Source organism: Hydra vulgaris, chromosome 04 (genome assembly GCF_038396675.1).
Source record: "Hydra vulgaris chromosome 04, alternate assembly HydraT2T_AEP".
Lineage (NCBI taxonomy): Eukaryota > Metazoa > Cnidaria > Hydrozoa > Anthoathecata > Hydridae > Hydra > Hydra vulgaris.
This window is the reverse complement of record NC_088923.1, coordinates 47,042,645-47,061,375: the sequence shown is the minus strand read 5'-3', so window position 1 is coordinate 47,061,375 and position 18,731 is coordinate 47,042,645. Positions and strand designations below refer to the sequence as shown.

At 27.6% G+C, this 18,731-nt stretch overlaps 1 protein-coding gene across 3 annotated transcripts in view; it reads right to left on the bottom strand.

Moving 5' to 3' along the window:
- The window catches only part of LOC105844863 (solute carrier family 35 member F4), a 47,175-nt gene that overhangs the window by 7,656 nt on the left and 20,788 nt on the right, over positions 1 to 18,731 (bottom strand). For all 3 annotated transcript variants that reach the window (XM_065796485.1, XM_065796486.1, XM_065796484.1), the window contains exons 3-5: positions 10,717 to 10,975; positions 10,240 to 10,471; positions 3,456 to 3,581 (exon numbers count right to left, since the gene is read on the bottom strand). In XM_065796485.1, coding sequence (XP_065652557.1) covers positions 3,456 to 3,581; positions 10,240 to 10,471; positions 10,717 to 10,975 — 617 coding nt within the window. The remainder of the gene's footprint in view (positions 1 to 3,455; positions 3,582 to 10,239; positions 10,472 to 10,716; positions 10,976 to 18,731) is intronic.

The window sequence follows — 18,731 nt, the reverse complement described above, 5'->3', positions numbered from 1 at the left end:
CCAATGTTCATCTTATTATTGACGCTTGTTAAAAGATTTATGGCGCGATAAACCATGCTCATTATGTATATATACTTCTAACATTACCGTTACAAGCATGTGCTTGTAAAAAAGTGTAAAATCAATATTTACACTTTTTTACAAGCACATGCTTGTAAAAAAGTGTAAATATTGATTTTTATCTCCACTTTTGCACTAATTTACTCCTGCCAAGATCTGTATATGTTTTCTTATAATTATTAATAGTTATGTATGGCATAATAAACTTGATTATTTTTAATCTTGAGTATTATTTTTCTCTCAATAGTCTTGATCGTCAATCAAACTGTTTGATTAGTCAAATCAGTCAAATAAGTCAAATTGTGAATCAAATAAGTGTCTGCACATATTTACACAATACAAAATGATTGTTATTTTTTATATAACCATTATAAGATCTTACATTTTTCATTTTGGAGTCAGAAAACCACCATATAAACAAACAATGTTTAACATAGTATGAAGGTTTTGAACTCATGTATTTGTGAGTGATTTACTGAATGTAGAAAGGCCATGTTCATGGCAGTTACAGGACAACATTCAGTGTGTATGCCAAGTGGTTTGACATTGAAAAAGATCCTTCAATGTTAACTTGAAAGCAATTCTAACAGCTTGATATCTCAAACCTTGCTCCAGAGGATTCAAAAGATGTTGAAGGCCTATCAGTATAAAATATGGCTAGTTTAGAAACTGATGCCACCAGATTATCGAGCACAATTAACATATGTTATCCACATCCGAGGAAGTAATGCAAGACGATGTGATATAAATGTGAAAGAATTTTTGGACCTTATTTCTTTAAAGATGCGCTAACCATTAATGTTTAAAAAGACATCAAGGAATGCTAGAGAATTTGGTGCATCCTGCAGCAAAATGGTGCTACTGCTCCAACAGTTCACCCAACAATCAAATTTTTAAGACACATTTTTGTGAAGATAATATCATGAAATTCTGAAATTAAGTAGTTGTCACCTGACTTAATTGCTTAAGACTGCTTTTTATGGGGGTATTATTTTTGAAAACTCATTACTTTAATAAAAAATAATGTTTCTAGCTGTTTCTAGTAAAGTAGGGTTTCAAATTTTTTTCCTGGCAATGAATGAGTCCCTTTTTCGTATTTAACTTTATTGAAATTTAAACAAGATACTTAGATTTTTTAAAGTAATTTGATATATTTTTTTATATGTCCATGATTCTGGTGTCAATGTTGACATTTGAATTACGTGGCAATAATTTGATCACTTAGTTTTTAGGTGACTAACTTATAACCGTTTGAAGCCATTTTTGATTTTATGGTAGATTTTTGTCTATGTTAGTAATTAAAATCGCTTTTTTCTATTTATGTAGTTTAGGAGTTATCTATAAATTATGTCATGCAATTTTCGACAGTTTTTGACCCCTTCCCCCCTTGTCACAACATTGAAACACTTTAGTAACAAGTCCCGTATAAGTTGGTACAAAACCAATAACCCCATCCCTACCCCCCACCTAGAGTGTGACATAATTTATGGACCACCCTCAATGTTATATGCTAACAAAGCAACTTTTGCAATTCTGTCAATAGTATCCTCATCTGTTTTGCTGCAACCATTTTGGAAGACTTTTCAATATGAAAAGTCTGAAGGTTAAGCCTCTATGAAGCAATTTTATTGAGGTGTCGAGCTTATATTTCCACTTTGAGATTCCCACTCCTCCTTGGAACTAAATCTTTATCACTACCTGATGTTTTTTTTTAAACAAGTGATGGAAAATATCCAATCTGGGTTACAAATGCATTATTTTTCTGTAAAAGCTTAGCCATGCCAAGAGAAATCTTTAAAATACCTTAAAAATTAAATTATTAAATAAGCTTTTGTAAGCAACTTAAATTTTAAAAATCGTCATAAATTTCAACATAAATCTCAATAAAACATTTTGTTTTTTATCTCATTAGTTTTTATTTTAATTACAATCAATGCTAGATGATCAACTAATCACAGAGCGAACAAATGCTAATGCCTTCCAAAAAGATTTTAATACTTTTTTTTATTTAGTAACCTGAAATTATACAAAGCACAAAAACTCTCAATATCATTAAAAAGGAAAATACAACAAAATTATGTTTAATCTTTTATTTAAAAGAAAAAAACACTTTCGCTTACTTTTAACATATCAGTTCAAACCAAGTTACCAAAGAATTTATATCCAAATTTAAAATTTAGATTTCTTATTATTATTAAATTACAAACCTTTGTCATTACTATATACATGAGTGTCCCCAGGAACTTTTTTAGTGTGTTAAAATTATTTTTCTTTAGATTATAACTAAATTGTTAAATGAGCATTATTTCAAATGACGATATTTCATGAACCAATTTTTAGTTAAAATTTTCTCAAATGCTATTTATTTTTAACGCACTTACTATTATTTATTATGAATGAATTGTTTATAATGAACAACCATTATAAAAAGTAAAAATAAATTCTATGTAAGGGTGTAGGTGTTTCATTTAAAGGCGTAAGCGTGACGTCTGAATATTGTCTGGATAATTTCATATGAAATGATCCAACTAAAAAAACTTAATTTAAAACAATTGAATTAACGACTTTGTTTGAAAAAAAGAATGTTAAAAAAGTAATGTCAACACTTAAAATATATTCACTAAAAAATACTTATGAATCTTTTTAGAAATTTTCTTAAAAAATTGCCAAAGCATAAGCATTAATATTTCATTAGCGGACACATGCCATTAATGACTATAACATAAAATTACATCAAATAATTTTAATTGAAAAATTTTGACCTTAAAAAAAAAAATCACAACTACAATTTACAAATCGTAAATTGAACTTAATTACCTGTATTAAATATAATTTATCACATAAATTACTAAAAATAATTAATTAAATTATTAAAAAAAGAATTATTAAAAATATTTTGGTAAAAAAATCATTCAAGTAAAATATTTATACTATGTTACACTATAATTTTTTATTTTTTTGAAAAATAAATAAAAAAAAACAACTGATTATGCTATGATAGCAGTAAAATGTACAATAAAATAAAACTGAAAGTGCATAATTTTTTTTTTTAAATTTAAACCAAGAGTTTTGAAAATTATGACATGAGAGCATAGTCAGCTATATCAATGTATCAAAAATATATCTAATATTTGTACAGTATCAATAGTATGAAGTATTTTTATTAAATGCACTCTATGTGTAAATATTTGTTACTCTCATTATATGTTTCACTAGATTTCTTTAATTTTTTCAGAATTTTTTCTTCAAGTTATCTTTATTTATATTCTCATACCACCATTTGTATAATAATCTGTTTATGCATTTAAAAACTATACATTATCAATAATAAATATAATAACAATAATGATATAATAAAACTATTAACTAAATGTTGTTTATTTAAAATACAACACCTGATATGATGCAGCTCCGATTGATGAAAGAATTATGTATATTATCCCATATGTATTTACACTCCCAAATCCCAGAGTGTAACTAAAAACAACAATTCCACCAATTGATAATAAGATGCTAATAAGCTAAAATAAAATTTAAATAATATTTATCTTTATATATTGTAGTACTTATCTTTTTCTTATTGTCACAACTATTTAAAATGTATTTAACTTAACAACTAATTATTATAGGCTTTTCCAAGAATGGTGTGCAACAGTGCACTCGCACTTCTGCATACTGCATAAAGTTATATAATACCATGTGGCATGCAGCAAGCTGCAAGCTGCCAAAAAAAGCATGCATTTTTACATTTTCTATATAACTTTAGATCAATTTTTTAAACACACTGTCATTTTTACCATTATAGATTTTTTTAATTGCCTAACCTAACTTTATCTTTAAAATGAATGCCAACATAAAAATGAGGAGTGATGAGGTGTAATTAAATTTTTTCAAAATCTAGAAAAAACACTTTCACATGCCATAACACTCACCATTTTTACAGTATTGCATGGAGTTCAGATTGCAAGTTATTAACTTTTTACATAAAATAGGGTGCAACATCCTGGAAACTATAAATAAACATACATACATCCTGGAAAGGATGTATGTATGTTTATTTTATGTATACATTTTTGTGAGCACCTGCATTTTTATGTATACATTTTTGTTATTTTATGTATTATTTTATGTATACATTTTTGTGAGCACCTACAAAGATTTAAAATAAGACAAAACTTTAAAAGTATCGCTTTGATAAAAGAAAAAAACGTTTTTTTTCATGTCATAAAAAATGGTACCATGTAAAAAATTTTTTATTTTTAAACATCAACAAGTGCAAGCAACCACTATTAGAGTTGGAAGTTATTGAAAGAGAAAAGATGAAGTTTATAAAGCAAGATAACAAATAACAAAAAACTTGAAAGATGGCAAATTATATGAATCAGAAAATAAAGAAGGGAGAATTTCAAAGAACCTATGATCAAGGGAAAAAATAGACGAATAAGAACTTTTGGTGCACTAATGAACAGTCACAGTAAAAGGATGAGAATTAAATGGCACAAGAGACACTAGCTCTTTAGTGCAGCGCATATTATAGTACTTAAAGAAAAGAGAAAGAGAGGCAACATTACAACAATGTGACAATGGTTAAAGGTTAAACAATGGTTAAAGGTTAGCTGCAAGAGCAGGTCCAACTATGTTTACAATGCGTTTATGCCTAAAAGAGAAGGCCTTTGCCTTTGATTTTGCCTAAAAGAGAAAGGACATCATTCAAAGATCCACTCCAGATATGGCAACAGTATTCCATTTAAGGATGGATTTGAGATTTAAAGAGATTAAGAATAGAATCCGGAGTAAAAAAGTAGCATGCATGATAAAGAGATGCAATCTTGGCAAATGCTCATTTTGCAATGGATTTGATATATGGTTTTCAAGAATGATCAGAAGTAAGAGTTAATCCTAGAAGATGAAGGGTAGATGACTCATTAAGTACATTACTGTTCATAAATATAGGAAGAACTATATTGTCACGATAACGATTAGCTGAAAAAAATTGAGTTTTATCTGAGATAAAAGGTCACCAGCCACTGAAAATAAAACAACTTTTTGTACGGGTTTTTACTTACAGGAAATACAATTAGTCAGAATTCAAACCTCAGTTTCAAACATGCTTCTATGTCATATTACGATTTCAATTTTTTATGCAATTTTATTGTGAACTTTCCAATTTTCCTCTCAGATGCTTTTCTATTTTAAGCTGAAACTCAAGATAAACCTGATGTTGATAAAGACTGCGTGTCAGCTTTTGACAATATTTCTAAAATTTTCTTCAGTTTACTTCTAATTCTTGATAGTGTAGGTGGTGAATAAGAGTGTGGTGTCGATTTGGGTTTAAGATCCATGTGTTTTCACAAGTGCTAGTGCTGGGGGAATTCAAAGCTTTTCCAGCATTATTTATAATGTTTAACATTAGACTTCTACTACTAACAACTTTGACATAATTGACTCAAGGTCAATTGATTTTGACTTGACTGAGCATAAAGATTGTGCATATCACTAATAATTGCACCAATGGCAATAATCACTTTTATAATCCTATTTCCCCAATATACATAATCTTGAGCATCTTCTTCATCTTAAGCACCTTCCTCCATCTTCAGCATTTTCTTTTATCTTGAGGATCTTCCTCCATTATGAGCATCTTTTTTTATCTTGAGCATCTTCTTCTATCTTGAGCATCTTCTTTCATCTTGAGCATCTTCTTCCATTGTGAGGATCTTATTCAATTAACTAAAGATACACTATAAAAACCAATTTTTTGCCTTTCTAATTGAATCGCTTTTTGTAAAAAGGTATTTTGTTAAAATGAGTTTGATATTGTATTTTGTATTAAGTATTAATTAAGTATTTTGTTAAAATTAAGTATTTTGTTAAAATGAGTTTGATATTGTTGGAAGATAGACTAAATGATTTGTGCAAGCAGCAAGATTTGGATACAGTTTCTAACTGTATTCAAACACTATTTGTGACATAGGCCCCTTCAACAAAAACCGAATCAATTAATGATTTGTCTTTCTGATTACTGATTTGTCTTTCTAATTAGGGATTCGCATTTCTAAATACAGATTTATCTTTCTAATTACAAATAATAAAATCAAATAACAAATTTTATATTTATCAACTTTTTAATTTACCAGTCAACCTTCAAATGTAAACTGAAATAATGATGCATAGTAAATTACTGATAACTTTTTAAATATAAATAAAAAAAAACAGATATACCAATGAAGTAACACTTTACTAAAAACTTTTTTTTTAGAAAAAAAATTTTCTAAGAAGCTTATAATAAAGATCTTAAATAGAAAATGAAAACTGAAAACATTCTTTCAGGTTCAACATTTGTTGGACAAATGATTGTTCAACACTTGTTGGACAAATGATTGTTCAACACTTGTTGGACAAATGGTCATCAAACACTTATTGAACAAAATTTAACAATAAAAATTATTTGAAGTTTTCTTTCTTTTATATATTTTATTAGCTTAACTACTTTAGAATAGAACTCAAAAGTGTAAACAATAGATTAGACATTGAACTAATTAATGATAACTTTATATATATAGTATATACTACTAGAAAAAACCTATACTTCAGAAAACCTAGAAAAACCTAAAAAAGTTAGATTTTTTTAGTGAAAAATTGCTTTGAGAAAACTATGTAGGTTTTGAGAAAGCCTAAAAGTAGTATTGATCAAGAAGATTTTTCTGAAAGAGATAAAACTACTGAATAGATTATTAAATAGAACAAGTAAAATAGTATGAATTGACGATTATTATGTAAATATAATTATGTTTTTAATTTAAAAACATGATTCAAAAAAATTCAACACAATATGAGCCAAATAGTACCAAAAACAAAGTAACAAGTAATAAATACTTTTCTTTATATTACTTTTTAACTTTTATTACTCTTTGACTTAAAAAAAAACTTAACTTAAAACTTCCAAACTGTTTTTTAAAAAAACTTTACTTAAAAACATCCAAACTGTTTTTAAAAAAAAATAGTTGGGAAGTTCAAGTATCAAAAATAAATTGTTTCATCCCTATTGTTTATAAGTAGATTTGTGATATAAAGGAAACAATGCTTCACTTTTTTTATGATTAATTAAAGATCATAATGCCAATTGAACAGTCTGAGCATGCTATAAAATCTTGCATCATTCATAAAAACCATTCCTTTTTCTAATACAAAGTTACTTCTTGATAAAATAAATGGACAAATATACTATAAAGCAAAGGGTCAACCACAATACTATTAAACTATTAGGATCTAAATTTTTTTTAAATTTTGATTCACTCCCAACAAGGCTGCAAGCAACCACTATTAAGTTGGGAGTTACTAGAAAAAAAGAATAGAGCAAGGAAACGGTTGACAAAAGACTTGATAAGTTGAAGGTTGTATGAGTCAGGAAAACATGAAGATAGGAAAAAGTTCTAAAGGGTTGATGTGCGGGGAAAAAAACTAGACAAATAAAAGTTTTTAGAGCATGCAGGGACAAAAACAGTAAACAAATGAGACTTTGCTGAATGATGAGTCAAATGAGAATAAGTGTGTTCATGATAGTATTTGTAGAAAAAAAAAAAGAGATGCAACTTTACGACGATGGAAAAGAGGTTCAAACTTAGCAGATAGAGTGGGTCCAACTACATCTACAATGCAGTTTTGGAAATTGTCTTGCAGAGAAAGAGCATTATTAGATGAACCAGCCCAAATTAGACAACAGTATTCCATACAAGAACAAATAAGAGATTTGTAGAGGTAGAGAATGGAATCAAGAGCAAGAAAATGACAAGCACAATAAAGAGAGGCAACCTTAGCAGATGCTAATTTTGCAATCGATTGTATATATGGTTTCCATGAAAGATCATTAGTAAATGAAAATCCAAGAAGACGTAAAGAAGAGTACTCAGTGAGAGGGTTGCCACTCATTAATATAGGAATGTTGACAGTATTGCTCAACCCTCGGAATTAGAAAAAATGAGGTCTGCAATAAATTACTGACCTCAAACTGTTAGAGGTCGGCATTAGGTCAGCAAAAAAAAATGGACACAAAGAGGTTACCATAAAATATAGAAATGAGGTCAGCAATATTTTGCCGACCTCAAACACTTTCAGGTTGGTAGTTAGGTCAGCATTGCCGAATCCCGACCCTTATTCAGAGGGTTAATTGCTATAGTTGTTTGCAGTAAATAACTCAATTTTGTTAGAGTTAAAATTTACAAGCCACTGTGAGCCCATCTGTTACAAAAGTGAGACCATATTTAAGATCAGCTGCCTGTTCTAAGCCATCGAAAAGAGAAGACTTTTTGTCAAGACATAAGTATAAAGTTGAGTAATCAGCAAAAGGAGCTACTTTATATGTAAGATTGTCAGGAAGATCATAAATATAGATAAGAAACAAAACAGGATCAAGGATAGAACCTTAAGGTACCTCAGAAGTTACTGGAAATGAAGAAGAGTTTTAGCCTTCAAGGATGACTTTAATAAAGCGGTTCAAAAGGAACGATTTGATAAACTCAAAAACTTTACCAGATACACCATATGAAACAAGCTTATGGAGAAGGCCAGCATACCAAACTTTCTCGAAAGCTTTAGATGAGTCAAGAGCAATAGCTATAGCCTCTCTGCCTCCATCTAATGCAGGATAAAATCCTTCAGTCACAGCAGTTAGCAAGTCATCTGTAGAACAAGATAATTGAAAACCGTATTCATTGTCTGACAGTAAGTTATTTGACTCAAGATAGGATGTGAGAAATTTTTTGATTAAAGATTCAAAGACCTTGCTTATAAGACTGATCGTACCAACATTAGAGGGATCAGGATGTTCAACTGAGGTTTTAAAAAATTGGAACAATAGCTGTAATTGAATGATGAATGTCGTGATGATTTATAAATGTCGCAATGATTTAGATCTTCCTATATTTATGAACAGTTATGTACTCAATAAATCATCTACCCTTCATCTTCTAGGATTAACTCTTACTTCTGATCTTTCTTGGAAACCATATATCAAATCAGTTGCAAAATTAGCATCTGCTAAGGTTGCATCTCTTTATCAAGCTCGACACTTTCTTACTCAAGATTCTTTTTTTTATATCTATAAATTTCAAATTCGGCCTTATATGGAGTACATTTGTCATATCTGGGGCGGATCTTCTAATGACTTCTAGTGACTGTTCCTAAATGCTCCAAAAACTCTTATTCGTCTAGTTTTTTTCCTTGAACATCAGTCCTTTAGAATTTGCTTTCTTCATCTTGCTTTCCTGATTCATATAATTTGCAATCCTTTAAGTCATCTGTCAATCGTTATCTTGCTCCACAATCTTCATCTTTTCTCTTCCAGTAACTTCCAACTCTAATTAGTGGTTGCTTGCAATCTTGTTGGAAGCAAAGACATTAAAAAAAAAAAAAAAAGAATGGAGCAGCAAATGAAAATTGGAACAGCAGATACAAATTCATGCATATTACATTTTTTATATATACATTCATGCATATATATATATATATATATATATATATATATATATATATATATATATATATATATATATGTATATGTATATGTATATGTATATGTATATGTATATGTATATGTATATGTATATGTATATGTATATGTATATGTATATGTATATGTATATGTATATGTATATGTATATGTATATGTATATGTATATATATATATATATATATATATATATATATATATATATATATATATATATATATATATATATATATATATATATATATATGAAAACACAAAACTCCATTAAATATTTTATTATTTGTAGCCATGTTATTATATTTGTACAAACTATTATTTGTAACATATTTTATTGAACCTTATACTAGTCCAAAAAATTTTTTTCTGTAATTGCAGTTTTTTATAAAAAGGCCACTTATAACTTAGGCCTCCAAAATGTAACTTATATAAAAAGGCCACTTATAACTTAGGCCTCTAAAATGAAACTTATATGGCCACATATTATAATAGCTCATGATTTATCAATCAAACATAATTTATAAACAAAATCACACAAAAAAACGGATATTGTAAATTGTAGGACAGTTTTATGATCAGTATGTGCTGAATAATAACCTGAATTCAAGAGCTAAACCCAGATTTAATCTAATAACAGTTGTTATTTAAAACTAGGAATAATAATATAAACTTACCCTTATCACATAAAAAGTATCTTTTAAAAAGATCAATGAGAATATGTAAACAAAACAACTTGAGGAAGAAAACACCGCAGTGATTGTACCAGGCAAAAGTTTTTCAAGGGAGAGATAGTAGAGATAATTAGTGAGTAGCCAAAGAACACAAAATGGCAAAGTGTACCGTAATGAGAAATAGAACAGTCTTTGTACGCAGAATCCTTGGCTACCAAACAATAGTTCACTTTTTCTAAAATGAAATAATAATAAATAACCAAAGCCATTATTAAGAGAAAGTTTTTTTTTTAGAGTTTTATAGCTAATGTTTTTTTCTTAGAGTTTCATAGCTAACAAATAAAACATTAGATTTCTAATGTTTCATTTATTAAACATTATTGTTTTATTTATTGATTTAGTTTAATTAAGAAAGGTAATTTATTTTATAGTTTTTATATGCATAAATAAAAAATAAAAAAAATAAAACAATCAACTTACTGTAAGAAGGAACGTAACCGAAATGCTGATTTTTTAAAGAGTAAACTTATCATAAAAACAGGATAAGTTACAGCCATGAAACAAGTTGAAACCCAAGTAGTAAAAAATGGTGCTTTAAAATTTTTTGAGAATACACTCTTTCCAGTTTGTGTAGCTCCTGTACTAGACATAGAAATTAAAATAATAATAACAATCCCAGTCACCACCTTAATTGCTGAAGCTGAACACCCGCATAGCTTTTTAGATGAACTTGGAACATCTAAACAAAAATTAATAAACATTTTTCTTTTTAAATCATTGCCGATTTAAACATATTTTACAATGTACAAATCTACTATGTATGTTTGAAGTGCAGGCCTTGTTGTAAATAAAAAATGCTTAATGCATTAGCTTAATTTGCGATATTTGACGTCATAAAATTCTCTTTATTTTTTTTTTAAAGACTAACTTTTTTAAACTACTGCAATAATATCAATTATCGCAAAACGAGTTAAATGTTATTTAACAGCTTTATTATTACAGAAAAGAAATGTTTATTTTATTTTATTTTTGTTTTTAATATTAAATAATTAAATTTAATATTGTATTTTTTAAAATGCTTGATATTGACAAATTTCTTTATTTTCTCTGCATTTGCATAAATGAATTAAAATATGTTAAATTTTTGAGTTTTTAAAATGATTATTTCTTATATTTCTAATTGTGACTTTGCAGCTACAAATGATTTTTTATTTAAAAAAAATTAGCGAATAACAAATAAAAAAATTACATTAATTTATTTACTTTATTTATTTAATGTTCATTAGTTTATTATTATTTCATTATTAAAAATACATCGCTGAATATATTGTTTATTGAAAAATAATCACTGTGATGTAACTTGCATTACATTTTGTACAAACTTTTGATGCAGCCGTTTATTTAAAATTTAATTTTAAGTAAAAAAATGTTTACGAAAGAAAACTGAAAAAACAATTCTGATAAAAATAAGCTGATTTTTTTTTAAGAACAAATAAAATTTAAAAATTGAACAATTATTTAGTAATATTTTTAAATAAATTTGAGAGTTAAGTTAAACCCAAGCATTAACTTTAATTTTAATAAACTTAATATATTTTTTAAATCAAAATTAAACTATATATTTTTTAAATCTAAATTAAATTATATATTTTATCGGAACAAAATTATATATTTTTATTAAATTAGTTTTAAATTAAATCATATATTTTTTATCAATATTAAATTGTTTTTATGATCTTTGCTTCAAGCTTAGAAAATAATCATTACAATAAAATAAAAACAAAATAAAATTAACTTTTAATTTTATTTGAGTTTTTTTCATTAGTAAATATTTACTAATCAAATAATTTATTATTTAAATTTATTATTTAAATAGCGCTTATATCAAACATAATTGTCATTCAAACTTTTGTGAGAAATATTTTTACATAAACGTCATTCAAAAGTTATTGTGACTTTTTTTAAAATTAATTACTTCTTTTATCTTACCGCCTATAGTATAATTTAAAAGTTAAAAATGATAAAAAGTTGCTTAACCGAAATCGCTTACTGCTTACGTAAAAATCGCATAAAGCGTAAGTAAATCACTGTTAAAAATTATTATGTATGTTTGAAAAAAACCTATTATGTATGTTTGAAGTGTGTAACAGGTTTATGTTAAAAATGTACAAACCTATTATGTATGCTTGAAATGCTTTTAATATGCTTGTCATTTGATAATTATACAAGATAATTAAATTCCATATCATTAGGAATTTAATTATCTTGTATAATTATCTGTCAAATACATATGTATATAAATACCATAAATTTGGGCTGAAGAATTTAAAAACTTACCAATTGACAATTGCTATAATAAGTTTTTATTTCATTATTATCAATAATATAAGAAATATATACCTACTGTAAAACTAAAAGCTATAAATATATAATAAATTAAACATAAATAAATCTAGTGGATACAATGAAGTAAACTCTTGTGTTAAAATTTTGCATTGAAAGTTTTTCATTACAACTGTTAATTATATATCAACAAACTTTAATGATTAGTGATCTTCCTGAACTCTGGAAAATGGTGAGTCCAATATTTAAAAAAACTTTTAACTATTAAGTAACTTAATAAATTATTTAGAATCAAATATTCTTTTATGCAATTAGCAACCTGATTTTTTTAAAGGTAAAAACGGTATTGTAAATATATTGGACTCATTAGCACAGACAGAAAAAAAAAATTTTTTTTAGAAAAATATTGACATTTCTCTTAATATATGTTTGTTAACAGTCTTCTATATTTGTAATTTACAGAGAATAGTTACAGGCTGGTATGCGTGATTATAGAAATTCATTTTATTTGCTATTTTAATTAAAATAAAAACCACAAAACAAACATTTTATTTTAACTCTAAATAAAAAATAATAAAAAAGTTCAAAGTAAATGTCTTATCTTATTTCTAAATAAGATATATAAAATAAAAAAGGTAAAACAATTGTTTTATTTAAACTCTAAATAAAATAATGTAAGAAAGGAAAAATAAATGTTTTAATTACGTTCTTGATTAAATAAATAAGAAAAACAAACTTTAATTCTAAATAAAATCATTAAAAAAAACAATAGCCAAACAAATTTTTCATTTTATTTCTAAATAATGTAATTAAAACAAAAACAGAAAAACGAAAGCTGATTTTTTTCCATATCTTTAAATCGTTTCATATTGTTTGCTGATTTGTTAACAAATGATATCTAACAATTTAAAGATAAAAATTTAAATTCTTATCATTTACACATTTGTCGAACCCTGCTTAGATCTTATAGTATACCAATTAATCATAGGCAAATTGATAGACAATTTATATACTGATTTCCAAAAAGTATTTGACACAGTAATTCATAAAAGATGAATACAGTCGTCCCCCGGTTAACGAACCCCCCTGTTAGCGAACTTTCGGTTAACGAACCGAAAGTTTGCCTAAAATCCTCCCCCGGGTAACGAACCGGAACTCGGTTAACGAACCGGGACTGCCAAATAGCGTGCACACGCGCGTGAAGGTCGGGCGCGCCGTCCAGCATTTCCCCCTCAGTTTTGTGAGTGTCATGGAAGCCTGGGAGGTGAATGGTTGTGCTGGGTGTGCTTTTGTTGTTTCATTTTTTTCTTTTCTTGTTTCACTAATATTTTTCATGCATTTTTGTGCTTTTTTCTAGGTTTTTTTCCCACTTGCGATTTTTTTGATTTTGCAATTTTTCAAAATGTCGAACCCTGCGAAAAAAAGCAGAAAAGTTTTCACTCTTGAAGAGAAAAAGACAATCATTCAAAGAGTGCAAAAAGGTGAAAAGCAAAGTGACCTGGCTAAGGAGTTTGGTGTGAATAAATCAACCATTTTTTGATAAGCAATGTTCATGTTCAATTTTTAGTTTTTTCTAAAACTTTGACAAGCAATTTTGATGCACAATTTCAATTTGTTTCAATTTTTAAAAGTGCATAAATCTCAGGTTTCCATCATTTCACCTTTGCCTATTTTATTTATCAAGTTGGACAATTTTTTGAAATTTTTCCCCCATTATTTCGGCAAAATCCACCAATTAAAAATTTTTTAATGGCGGCCTATGGGAAAACGCGTTTCGGTTAACGAACTTTTCGGATAACGAACTAGTTCGTACTCCGAATTAAGTTCGTTAACCGGGGGACGACTGTATCAAAATCAAAAGTGGTTTTTGTATAAATAAAAAATTGTTAACATGGATAGAAGCATATTTATCAAATAAAAAAACATGTTATAATTAGGGATAAAAAAAATAAGATTGGTCAAAGGTACTGGGTGGTGTTCTACAAAGGTTCTTGGGGAACTGCTATTGCCATTAAATATTAATGATTTAACTTCTAAAATTAATAATAAAATAATATATCTAATAAACTATCAGAATAAACCATCTTCATAAAAACTGAAAAAATCTTTAAAGAGCTGAGACAATTAGGCAAGTAGTGTATTTCATTAATAAACATTAGAAAATAAGTTTAGGCTTTTTAAAGTTAAACTTTTTAAAATCAAACTTTCCAAAACAAATTATTTACTAAAATATAAACAGCCAAAAGGAAAGAACGTAAGATTGAATATTGGAATTTATACCTGTACTTGTTGGCATGGTGAATCTCAAAGCTACACTATCAGAGGTAACATTTTTACCTCTTACTTACCTTACTACTATACACTATAAGAGGTAATATGGACACAAGAAACTAATATAAAAAAGAAAGAAAAAAAAAACTATTTTACTGGAAAATGATGTAAATGCTAGCTGTTTACCTTGATCTAAGTACAGGTGCTTATTAACAGATTAACAATAAAAAAATACAAAGGATGTGTTATATTAATACAAATGAAGAATTAAAACTGTTTTACATTTTTATATAAATTAAAACATTAAAAAATAAAACTAATTATATTTGTTTTTTAAGAAAATTATATATATTTTTAATAAATTTTCATTTCAAACAAGACTGCAAACAACCACTTTTAGAGGTGGAAGTTACTGGCAGAGGAAAAAAACTAGACGAATAAGAATTTTTGAAGCATTTAAGAACAGTCACAGTAAAAGGATGAGACTTAATTGCATGATGAGTAACACAAGAATGAAATTTAGTAGGAGACACAGACATTAGCTCTTTAGAGCAGCACCTATTATAGTACTTATAGAAAATAGAAAGAGAAGTAACATTACAACGATGTGATAATGGTTGAAAGTTGAAAACATATTAGCTTAATTATAAAACTACTAATTTCTCAATCAGAATTCCCTGACTTTTCAATGACTATTTAAAGAAAAAAAAAATTCCCTGACTTTTTCAGGTTTTCCATGACTTTATCAAAAAATTAACTGATTTTCCAGGTTTTCCAGGTACAGTATGAACCCTGCAAGACAAGAATAAAGAGTAGTATCATCAGCAAACAATGCCACCTTAGATGAGAGAATTTCTGGGAGATCGCTAATGTAAATTTAAAAAAGTATGAGGCCAAGAATAGAAGCTCGAGGAACCCCTGAAATTACAGGAAATACAGTGTTGTCCATTGAGGACAACTTTTATACTGGGTCAGATCATTATATTTCAACCAATTTCAAGAAAACTTTGTGGGGTACCATCTCTGATTTTCCTGATTTTTACATATCATTATCTAAATGATGTAAATAGGTTAAATGTGCAATTTCAGAGTTCCAAGTGCAACGGTTTAGAAATTATAGCCTTACAAACACTCTCAGGTAGCCCCCCTCGGTTCCTCGAATGGTAAAAATAGACAACTTTAAGGCCTTATAACTTTTTTCTAACTTTCAGCAAGTGGCTCATTTTTTCTAGAACTATTTTCTAGATATTTCTGTCTTAAAATTTGTGATTTTCATTAGCTTGTATTATGTTAGAAAAAAACTACAGCCTCCTAAACTTTGGAAAAATTCTGAAAAATGCTAAATAAAGGCAAAATGAAGTTAACCGTAGTATTTTTCTATTCATCAACAAGTCCTTACATGTTAGTTTTCTGATTAGCTACAATGGTCTACAACAAATTGGCAAAATATAAGCAGCTTGTTACATTTTAGAAATCAGTTTTATCTAAAAATATATAGTCCACTTTACTTAAAAAGTCCCATTTTCAGCCATTTGGGGATGGCTCGTAAATTTTTCTAACACTTTGTATTAATCTGATATTAACAGCAAATAAGGCCATTAGATCTAACTATATAAAAATGTAAACATCACAAACTTGTCATGTTCACAACAAAAATGGCAGCATTTTTTATTAACCCTATTTTTCAATTATCAGGGCTGAATAGTGTTATTGGAAACCAGTGCCCCTCCAACCTGCTTTCTGGCCCATGTGAGGGATGTAGCCTATCATAAGCCATTTCTTAAAAAAAAAGAGATATGGTTGGTTACTTTCTCCCTGATCTGGACTTTATACCAGATAGGAGCACAACTAAAGGGGTAATAACTATATAGAGCCTGCATTATTTTTAAAAGGTGACACTCAAAAAAAATTTAGTTAATCATAAAATTGCGATTTAATCTTTATTATGATGATTTTTTTATAGCTGATTGAATTGCTAATAATTCAAGGCAATAGTAGGACAGTGGGTTCATACATTACTGGGAATATGAAGTATTACAAGATTAATCAAGCCATTACAATATTGATTTAATGTTTTGTTTAAATAAGTTTTTTAACAAAGTATGAGTTTCAATTTTATTAGTTAATTTTAACTATTTATCTAAAAATGCAATGATTCTATATAATATACCCTTTTGCAAAGGTAAATATGTATGTATGTATGTATACATACATACATACATACATACATACATACATACATACATACATACATACATACATACATACATACATACATACATACATACATATATAAATATATATATATATATATATATATATATATATACATATATAAATATATATATATATATATATATATATATATATATATATATATATATATATATATATATATATATATATATATATATATATAATATATATGTAATCAAATCATTATTGAACTTACTTCTCCTATATAACTTCATAGAAAATTATACATAAGAAGGTTCAATAATATTTCATCTTAATTAAATTTATTAGATAAACATGAATACTTGTTCTATTGGTATTGAACTAAAGTTAGATTGTCATAAAAATACATACTGCAGTCAGTCTGAAATTTCAGAAATAGTAAATGAAGATAAATACCTGCTGACCTTAAGAACTGGAATAAGAAATATTTATTTGCATATAATTTGCACTCACCATAGGTTAGAACTTATTAATTACTATTCAACATACCATAAACCATGTTGTGACCCGTTCTCAATTCATTCAAAGATTGTTAAAGAAAACCTGACAACTGTTACTCTGGAGCATAATCAACTGGAGCATAATCAACTGGACAACTGGACTGGATTTAATTCCTGGGAAAAAAAATATGTTTTGGTTGTGTAAGAAAAATCAAGAATGTTGAAGAAGTTGACAAGAGACATTCCAGAGACAATCCAGATTACATATCACCTGATAACTCTGTCACACAAATTGATACTATAAATCCTTGTCTTGTTAAATTTGGTGTGTCTCCTATTAAAAGATCATCCAGCATGAGTATGCTACAAATAGACAATAAAATAAAAAAGAAAGTTAAGTTGCTAAATGAATCATTGTATGCATCTGAACGAGATGAGCTTCAAATTAGAATGCTCAAAAGTTCCTTTTTAGATTTTATTGTAGAACAGCTTAAACAAAAGTTTCGTAATGAGATCAATATTTCACAAAAAATAAAATTGCTCACTTTAGCTCCAGTCCATTGGACTATTCAGGAAACAATAAATGAATTTAAAACAACACAATATATGGTGAAGCAAGCTAGAGCTTTGCGGGATGTTAAAGGAATCCTTGGCGAGAGATCAACAGACATAAAAAATCCTAAAAAATTGACTACTGAAGTTGTAAATCAAATTGTCAACTATTATGAGGATGATAGTAACAGCAGGTTATTGCCAGGAGCAAAGGATTACATTAGCATAAAGACAGTTGATGGTAGACAGCACATTCAGAAACAACTCATACTATGCAATCTTTCAGAACTTTACCAGAAATGGTTAGAAGAATCAAAATCTAATGGTGTAGTAAAGGTGGGACTGACATCATTTGCTCTTTTAAGGCCACAACATTGTATTGTTGCAGGAAAATCTGGCACGCACACAGTCTGTGTTTGTATTGACCATCAAAATCCAAATCTTATGGTTAAATCATTAAAAAATGAAATAAAGTCAAAAGATCTGATGGCCTTAGCTGTATGTTCAATAGAAAATAAACCATGTATGTTTCATGAGTGTGAGAAGTGTCCTGGAAAAAAGAGAATTGAAAAAAAGTTAAATGAACTGTTAGGGGATTCAGCAAATGAAATAACTTATAAGCAATGGTTGAAGACTGATAGATGCTCCTTT